We start from the raw sequence: 9,535 nt of genomic DNA on the forward strand, positions 1-9,535 counted from the left end.
TTTTAGCTGCTGCCTTCAGCTTCTGTCCTGCTGCTTTTAGCTGTGTCTCAGGAGCTATTAAACATCCACCTTTGCTCTGGTTGACGAGCTGCTGGCCGTCGGCGGGCTGAGCGGCGGCTCCTGATTGGCTGGGCTCCAGGAAAGGGACGAGCTGATGCCAGGGGAACACCGGGACGGAGCGAGGCTCCACGTTGGTCCAAACTGTTGGACAAAAAGAGACGAAACAGAGATTAAAACGTAAAAATACCTTCAGCTTTTCTCACAGAGACAGACCGCCGCTCGCCGGTCCGCAGACCGGAGGAGAACGACGCCTTCAGGGTCACGAGGCGTTTGAGGCGACGAGGGAACCATTTATTTATTTACCGTCTCGAGATGAAACTGAGCCGTAAAAACTGAAACTGGTTCAGACTTATAAGAAGAACCCGGGGAACACCGAGGCTGGAGGCTGGACCGCTGGTGTCCCCGTCCACCTGCAGCTGTCCCTGTCGACAAAACAAATGTCCTCTGGAGAGAGGTTTGATGACGAGACGAGACGAAAAGAGGCGCATGTTTGGAGGCGTAAAGGTGAGGCTTTCAAACCGAAGAACAGCAAACCAACTGTCACGCACGGTGGTGGTAGCATCATGCTGTGGGACAACGTAAAGGAGGTTTACTTTGGATGAAGGGTCTGAGCTGGTGTCTGATTGGACGAAGGGTCTGAGCTGGCGTCTGATTGGATGAGCTACTTTTGTTTTTTTTAGCTAATCTTTTACCGGGTTTAGCCAGCATTTAGCCACATTTAGCTCGCCTCCGGCTCCTTTTTGTTAACTTAGATTTCAGCTATCTTTTTAGCCTTTAGCTAGCGTTTTGCTCCTTTTAGCTGGTTTCACAGGAAGTGGAGACAAACTGCCTCTGAATTCTGCAGCTTCTATTAATAATCATCTCATGAAAAATTAAAACGCTCCACAAATAGCGGAGCAGCTCGGGCTCAGGCAGCGCGGGAACAAACAGCTTCACTTGAAGTGCTGACTCGGCACTCACGTGGCCATTCTGACCTTTGACCTCTGCCTGTTTCTGTTGGCGTGAGGAACTCCAGCTGAGGAAGTGAAGCTGACGGGCAGCTCTGATCACCCACCTGTACGCACAGCGGGGGTCAGAGGTCAAATTCAGCCTCACTGCTCCGTAAACTCGTTATCGACTAGTTTGGGACGTATCGGCTGCTTGTTGTAGCAACGTAAACAAACAAGGAGGACGATTCTAACAAAGACAGCTGGACAGATGTTCTTTACTGTCCAGGTAACAACCCCTCAGAAACGCCCGGTCTGCTCTGATTGGTCGGTTCCTGGAACCAACAACAATGTCAAAACTGTCAATCATAACAATTAGTTTGCACCCCTCAGGTGTGAGGTAACGAAGCACTTTTCAGAAAGTAATCTACATCTGGAATAATTATTTAAGATGAGCCGAACACTAGCTAAAGAAAAACGGAGCCAGCAGCTGAATCAGAACCGATCCGTCTGCTTCCAGGTGAACTCACCTGTCGGCAGCTCGCGGAACAACCTCGCCCAGGACTACAACAGGAAACAGCTTTTAATGTTATTTACGGATAAACACGGCTCTGAAAAGATGCAGGCGTGTGGAAATGTGAGCCGGTGGAAGTGCAGATTCAACACTTTCAGCTGCATCCACCCACAGCCGCGGTTAGGCTACACGGAAACGGAGCGCGAGTAAAAGAAGAAGCTCTCCTGAGTGCGTGTGTGTGTGTGTGTGTGTGTGATTATAGCTCACTGCGTCCTCCTGTTATTGTGGTCACATTTATTATCACAGATGAGTAACGAACATCTGGCCGGTGCACGTGAACGGGCAAATTCTTAGAAATATCTCGTCACGCATCTTAATCCTGCAAACAGCTGGCAGCAACATCTGTATTCACGAGAGCTCGACGCCCTTCAACAAACAAAATTATACAAATTCTCCAAAAATAATCGTCTGTATCCAAAGTATTCATATAAGTGGGTCAGATTCACGGTGTGGTGTGGTAGTAGCTGAGCGTCGTCACGAACACAGGATCTTTGGCGTCTGGTAGAAAAATGTCTGGACAGATTTCAGTGAAGCTCAAGGTGACCACAGCGGGTCCAACCAGCTCCTAAAACAACCCGAGCGGTCCACTTCGATTAATAAAACCCAACAGAACCGACTTTATTTACTGAAGAGCTTTATGGTAAACAGTTGTTTAAAACTTCAGAACCTTCAGAACATGTCCAAACCCAGACAGGTCACATCAGTTCGGCTCGCCTCGGGACGGATTGTGTTCAGACTAACGAGCGTACGCTGAAAACAGGCGTACGGACCCCGTTTTCACCGTTCACGCCTGGTTTCAGCTCCATCCCATCATCTAGTCCAGGGGTGTCAAACCCAGTGACACACGGGGGCCAAAATTAAAAATTCAGTCCTAGCCAAGGGCCAATCACGATCAATATTTATTAAAATGACATAAATTAATTGGTTTTAGATGTATTATGTATTATACCTTTTCCCAGTTACAGATTATACAGAATTTAGAGCAAACAGACTTTAATGAACACAGACAAATAGATCAAACTTCAAAAAGCTCATCATTAGCAGTCATTTCTTACGCCTCACTCAGCTTTTAAATGAACTTTTTAACATTAAAAACCTGATCATACAGAAATTAAAACTATATATTGTTGGCTTCTAAGTCACTGTCAGAGAAAACTTCAATTTTTTTAAGCAAAATAAGAATCAGAGACTTGATCTGAACCAGACTAGAGGGCCGGATGAAATGTTACAGAGGGCCGGATCTGGCCCGCGGGCCTTGAGTTCGACACCGGAGTAATTACTGGAAGAACGAGTTAACCACGGCTTAAAATCGGCCACTTTTATAAACACTGAGCTAAAACAGCTGAGAGTGATCCCAAACTGTTAGACATCAGTTTTTATTAAAAACTAACTAACACCAAACTTTACTAAACTCTGCAGAGAACTTCAGAGGTGGGAAGTTTTCGCTGCTCTCCCGTCGAGACAAACACCTGAACTGTCAGCCACAACAAAACCTTTCTAATAATCCTGCTTGTAGGTGCAGAAATTAAAAAAAGCTGCATGTTTTCTTCCTCGGAGCTTCCAGATGGACCTAAAGGGAGATCAGCAGCGGCGCTGCAGAGTTATATTTAGGCGAGATCTCAGCTTCTGTGTGTTTTTATTTAAAATGCACGGCAGAGGAAACGCTATGACACGGAGGCAGGTGGCCATTAGACCGGTAATCAGCTCAAGCCTGAACGATTTACTGAACTAATTCTGCCGGCGGAGCAGCGTATCCATGACAACGCGCCTTTCACTTCCCTCCGTCCGCCTGCGAGGAGCGGCGAAACACACTCACATCACGGCGGGGCTCGTCTGGAACGCCGTCAGACGCCTCTCCACACACACACAGACACACACACACCGGTTACAGCTCGTACGCAGACTGATAAACGTGGCGCTGAAACGACGCCTCGTCTGGGAGTAAGGGTGGCGCTCCTCTCAAACCGAACCGTCACGTGAACCAAGAAGAAGAGCCGAGCTCGCCGTGCATGCTCGCCTCGAAACCATCACATCAGTAGTTCCCCTGAAGAAGCTGAGCGCCTGAAGCTCGGAGTAAAAGTCTAAACAGACGCGCCTCCTTCGTTTAGCCCAAAACATTCAAACGATTGTTTACTTGGAGCTGAACGCCCTCAGGAACGGAGCTCAAGTTCATCAGGTGTTTATTATTATTCTCATCTCACTGGATAAAAATAATGAACCAAATCTGCTTCAGGAGGAGGAGCCAGGCTGCTGTGGCTGTGTATGGTTCTTCCACATGCTTCCACAGGTTTTTCATAAATGCAGCTGAAAAAAGATAACATGAGAAATTAACAGGATTTTTATTCCAACAAAAGAAAGTTTCCTCACTTTTTGTGCAAACTTTATCATATCACTAAATAAATGTGATATTTTTCAGGCGTTTTGGTTTTTAAATTAAATCAAACTAATCGTTAAAAAGCTCAAGGTTATCATAAAGTCAGCCCACGGTTAGTTATTCCACTCCTTCAAACGTCAGAGTCGACTGTGAAACCACACAAACAACAAAAACAGACAGGCAGACTCAAAGCGCCTCCGTAATTCATGTTCCTGAGCTGGCGCGCGCCGCCACATCAGGAAGTTGGCATGGAAACAAGCGCCGAGGACACGATGAACCGAGGCACCTGCAGCTCTCGTCTCCTCCGGTACAAACGGCGTCTAACCCACAAACCTGACGGATCCGCCGACCGGACAGAAGAGTCATCCACGACACAGATCTGAAATAATTCTCCCCAAACAGAATCATTTCCTTCACTCCTCTGACACAGAAACCCAGGATCCTCCTGCAGAAATGATATTAACGGTACAAAAACACAACTTCCTCCTGAGACTCTTTCCTGATAATAAGATCGGGAAGCATCTCGTATAAACAAAGCTCACCAACGGAGTGAAATCTGCAATTTGGCTTGAAATCCTATTTTTTATGGGTTGCTGCCTCTTGTGCACGAAGGGTAAAACTTTCAGAGAAAAGGAGCTTTTCTAACAGAAACAGAAGCAACAAACTGTCTGTAGTAAAGTCAACACGAGTCACAACCAAACCTCTCCGATGACCTCGCTGTCACCCAGGAGACACAACACGCACACAGGAGTGACTCAGCAGCTTCTTACACGCCGCCCGCTCTTACCGGTGCCCGGGCGGCCCATGATGATCTGTTTGCGCGGCGCCGGGTGCGGCGACTCAGCCGGCAGGATGAGCGGCAGCAGGGCCGTCGGCGTGGGGTGGCAGGCCACGGGCTGAGGCAGAGCCCCCCCCGAGGCGTCCGGGTGCCCCTCGGGTTTCCTGTCCCGCCCCCCGGAGCCGGACAGGGACAGGATGGAGCCTGACGGAGTGGAGATCAGGCTGGGAGCGGAGGGGCTGGAGAGGGCGGCGTGTCCCGCTGTGCCTGGAGTCAGGGACTGGGACGAAAAACGGAAACATTTAGTATTTAATTCAAGGTCAGGTGTTCAGTAAAGGGTTAATTGATTTAATTGAACCAGGTTTACTTTACTGAAAAATAATGTTTACGTTAAATGGATGAACATGATTCAAGATGGCCACCATGGTTAAAATCCCTATAATTCAGTCAGATTTACAGATATTGGGCTATAATCTGGTGTGGTGGTAGCTGAGAGTCATCCCCAACAGATACTCTGAGCGCTAACTGATCTTCAGAAAATGAAGACAGTTGGACTCAAACAGATAAATGTCCTCACCGAGCTGGACGTCACCAGGACCAGGTTGGACGTGGGGTTCCGCAGGAGGACCGCCCCGTTGGTTGTGGCCCCGTTGATGGGGACGGGGGCCTGCAGGCCCGGGGGAGCCGAGTGCTGGGGCTGGTTCTGGTCCCTGGACCTGCCCCGCTCTCTCCTCCCCAACGGGCCGTCTGAGAACTTGGCCAGGGGGACGTCCGGGTTGCGGACGATGACCGGCGAGTCGCGCAGGGGGACGATGCGGCGCGGGGACGGTTCCTGAGGCAGCGGGGAGGGAGGAGTGGGGGAGACCAGCATCGGCGGGGGCGTGGAGGCAGCGGAGGACGAAGGTCTGCTGGTGGCGCTGCGAGGACGTGAAAAGGACAGCGAGGACGGGGTCGTGGGCTGACTCTGAGGGGAGAGGACTCTAAAGGCCGCCGGGTCGCCCATGAAGCCCCCCCCCATCCCCATCAGCTGCTGCTGGTCCTGAACCGCAGGCAGGGGAGGGGGCGGGTGGCCGTCCAGCTTCCTCTTGCTGGGACTCATGGGGACCGTGAAGGTGAGGTTGTTCTGGAAGGACGGCACGATTCCCGACTGGTGGCGCTCTCGCTCCGAACCGGGCGTGCTCATCTTGGTGCCGCTGAGGTTCCGATGGCGGCGCGAGCTCAGCGAGGCGGGGGCAGTGATGGGGCTGAAGTTGGCGGGGCGGAAGCCAAACAGAGGGGAGGGCGAGGGCGACGGCGTCGGAGAGAACGGCGACTGGTTGGAAATGGGGGAGAAGGACGGCGTGCCGGAACGGGAGCCCCCCAGGGAGACCAGCATGGTGGCCGCCTCGCACTCGTCGAAGTTGAACTCCTGCGGCAGCAGGGAGGGGAGGACCAACCGGGGGCGAGAGTCTCCCCCACGGCTGCTGGCCTCGCTGCTTTCCCGCGACGTCTCGTCCCAGTCAAACTCCGAGCTGGCTCTGCCGCCGCTCAGTCGCAGGTCAGACGGCGTCAGAGTCCCCGTGCTGCTGGCGCCGCTGCGCTCCCGCCCCCCGCCGCTGGCCTCCATCTCCTTGGTCCTCATGGAAAGGTGCCGGGAGCAGTATCCTCGCCGCTGGGACTCTTTGGAGCAGCCGTCCCGGGAGCACAGCCTCCTCCACTGCTTCCCGTTGAACTTCTTCCGGATGCCCGTTGGCGTGCACACCACGTCTCCCTTCTTGTACTTCTGCTGGGCGGCGGTGAGGGGCGTGCGGGAGCGAGACGAAGACGAGGAAGTCGAACCGGACCCGGACCCGCCTCCGCCTCCGCCGCTGGCAGGACCCCCCGCAGAGGCTTTCTCCACTCTGGAGGCGGCAGAGGGGATCTGAGGAAGAGGAGGGATCTGCTGGGCAGTGATGACGGCGCTGACGGCGGCACTCGCGGCGTCGAGGCCTAACAGGACGTTGGAAGGAGGGGGGTGGTTCAGGCTCGGCTGGGAGGAGATCCTGATGTTCCGCACCATGGGGAGGTGGGAGCTGAGGTAGCCAGACGGGGGCTTGGACACTATCTGGCGGTTTTGGGAAACGGCCATGGGTTTGGCCCCGGGAATGAGCGCCCCCATGGACACCATGTTAAAGTGGGACACCTCCATGTCCTCCTCGGGGGTGAGCGGCATGTACGGGTGGTGCAGCGGCTGTTTGACGCTGTTCTCTCTTTCTCCGTCTCTCCTCTGGAGTTCCCGCTCCCTCTCCAGGTCTTTGTCGATGTCCCACTCTCGGCCGGGGGCCAGGCTGAGCACGGGCGCCTGCGTGACGGGGGCGGCGATGCTGTAGCCTGCGGAGGAGGACACCGGGACGATGCCCGGGTACAACATGTCCCTCCTGAACACCGAACCCATGCCGGGGGTCATGCCTCGGCTCAGGCGGCACACCTCCTGCTCCACGTCTATCTCCTCCCGTTCTTCACGCTTTTCGTCCTTTTCTCGGACTCCCTCGTCTTCGTCGTGGCCCCCGCCGGACGGCAAGTCCAGGTCCCAGGGTGGCACCAGAAGCCGGAGAGTTTGCCGGGAGACCCACACGGCCTGAGTGGAGTCCCTGCTGTCCTCGTCATCCACAGAATGAGGTCTTCCCTCGGACAGCAGGACACGGTAGTGGTTGGCCACTGCAGGGTGTGTGTCCACCTTGGTGACCACGCCCTCCCGGTACCACTGCCACTGGCCCTCGTTACCCTCCTCGTTGCCAAACGGCACACAGACACGGGTCCCAACGGGTATCGTATGGACGCCAGGCGGCGACGCATCGAGGATAATGTCTACCACCCCTGGGGGGCTGTCGTGTCGGTAAGGATAACGGCACAGCGTCTTCTCCCCGTTTAGTTGCACCTCCAGACACCCGAATTCGCCGCTGACCTTCCGGACCACGCCGGCCCGGAACACCGAGCCCGAGCTCCTCCATTCGCCTCCTCCTTCCTCAGAGCTGGGCCTCCTGAGCTGGCGGGCAAGGATGCGCTGATTTTTCAACCCCCTCGCCAAGGTGTCCGACAGCGCGTCCGACAGGCTGGGCGCCGAGCGTGTGGACGCCTGGGACATCGTGTCTCCAACTACTTCCAGGTCGGCCGAGTGCTCGCTGGCGGTGTCTGTCGATGAGCAGCGGGGTAAGGGACTGGGCGACACTCGCTCCCCGGGCCTCTCACCTCCCAGGGACAGCGTCGGGGGTCCCGGGGATCCCCGGGAACCCTGGGGACCCTCGCAGTGCAAGACTCCGGCCTCGCCTCCTGAACCTGAGGAAGCCTGGCTGAGGACCCCGCTGCTCAGAGACGGCGGCGGGGGCGTAGTGGACGCAGGGTGGCTGTGATTCGCTGCCGAGCAGTGCTCAGAGGTGTACTTCTTCTTGGGGACGCGGGCCTTGAAGGTGGCCGTTTTGCGGCTGGAGGCGGGGTTCGGGCTGTTGTTGGCGCTCGGCGTGCTGCTGTTGCTACAACTGCTGCCGCCGCTGTCACAGTGGCTGCCGCCGCCGCCGCTCAGACCTGACCTCCCGGACCTCTCGTCAGAGGAGGTGGACATCTTCCCGGAGTCCATCAGGACCGACGCGGTCGCCTCCGGCAGCCCCTCGCCGGCCTGAGACGACTCCGAGTGCGAACCGGAGGAGAAAGAAAGAGGCGGAGTCCGGTTCTGAGGGGATCTGCTTCTGTCTCTGTTCTCATCCGAGTCCCGCTTCTCTCCTCCGTCTGAGGCGTCCCCAGCGCCGCGCCGCTTCCCCCCTTTGGTCCGGGTGGACTGAGGGGAGCGCCGGCCCTGCTTCTTTATCGGCTTCATCTTCTGCGTTTGGTTTTGTTTCCGTCTGGCCTGCCTCCTCTCCAAACAGCTCCCGTTATTTATTTATTTATTTATTTATCCCAGAGAATCTCCTTGGCGTTCCTCGTTGAGTTTTTCCTGCTTCCTGCCTAACGCTTCCCTCTGTCGGGGCCTCTCTTTCTCATCCTGTCTCGTCTTTGCTTGCCCACCTTATTCCTGAGACTCTGAAAGACAGAAAGGAAACAGACAGCGTGGGTTACCCTCAAGGCATTCAGACACAAACAAAGCCTAATCGCTGCGTACAGCGTGAGCAGCTCAGAAAATAAAAAGTGATGAATTAAAGTGCGACATTCCAGCCAGACGTTCGGCTGCAAGTCAGTCAAGTTTACAGACATCCAGCTGAGAGTTCTCCCCAACTTCGGCGCTTTAATCTGAAGATGAGCTGAATGATGCACCGTTGTACCAGAGTGGTAATCTGCATATGGATTACATAACAGGTCCTACTCACGTTACACAAAGCCTGCACCCTTAGAAGGTGCACGCCGCCAACAGGAGGCCATATTGTCGGGTAAACACGGAGCATGGAAACAGTGTTTGCCCAGACAAGCCTCCGCTCTGCGTGCACTCCTTACTCACAGAGGAGGCGGGGGAATTCCTCCCTCACACACATTCTGAAACCCTCCCTGTTCTCCGAGGCGACCTTTATCTGAGTGTTTCAAAGCCGAGTCAATCCGCCCCTTCGAACTCCGCTTCCTGTGGAAGACCATTACCTAACTTCCCGTTACTTTATTCCTCCCTCTCTTTTTGCTACTATTACACTTTCCTCCTAATCCCCCCCCCCGCCTTCAGATATCGATTTTCACCTCTCATCTCCACTTCGTCTCCATTTTCCCTTCGTGCTGCGATCGTGCAGAGAAGCAGAATAATTGGACGCGTTCAGAGCGTCTGATTGATTCGGACGACCTGATGAGCCGTTTGTTTGTTTGTTTGTTTGGAGCCCGGGGGGGGGGGGGGG

At 54.5% G+C, this 9,535-nt stretch overlaps 1 protein-coding gene across 4 annotated transcripts in view; it reads right to left on the reverse strand.

Annotated features, from left to right (window-relative positions):
• cica (capicua transcriptional repressor a) overlaps positions 1–9,535 on the reverse strand; it is a 35,303-nt gene that overhangs the window by 21,008 nt on the left and 4,760 nt on the right. For all 4 annotated transcript variants that reach the window (XM_017439535.3, XM_017439537.3, XM_017439536.3 and 1 more), the window contains exons 2-4: positions 5,290–8,744; positions 4,722–4,992; positions 70–201 (exon numbers count right to left, since the gene is read on the reverse strand). In XM_017439535.3, the coding sequence (XP_017295024.1) occupies positions 70–201; positions 4,722–4,992; positions 5,290–8,541 (3,655 nt within the window). In that variant the 5' untranslated portion in view covers positions 8,542–8,744. The remainder of the gene's footprint in view (positions 1–69; positions 202–4,721; positions 4,993–5,289; positions 8,745–9,535) is intronic.

This window comes from Kryptolebias marmoratus, linkage group LG5 (genome assembly GCF_001649575.2).
Source record: "Kryptolebias marmoratus isolate JLee-2015 linkage group LG5, ASM164957v2, whole genome shotgun sequence".
Lineage (NCBI taxonomy): Eukaryota > Metazoa > Chordata > Actinopteri > Cyprinodontiformes > Rivulidae > Kryptolebias > Kryptolebias marmoratus.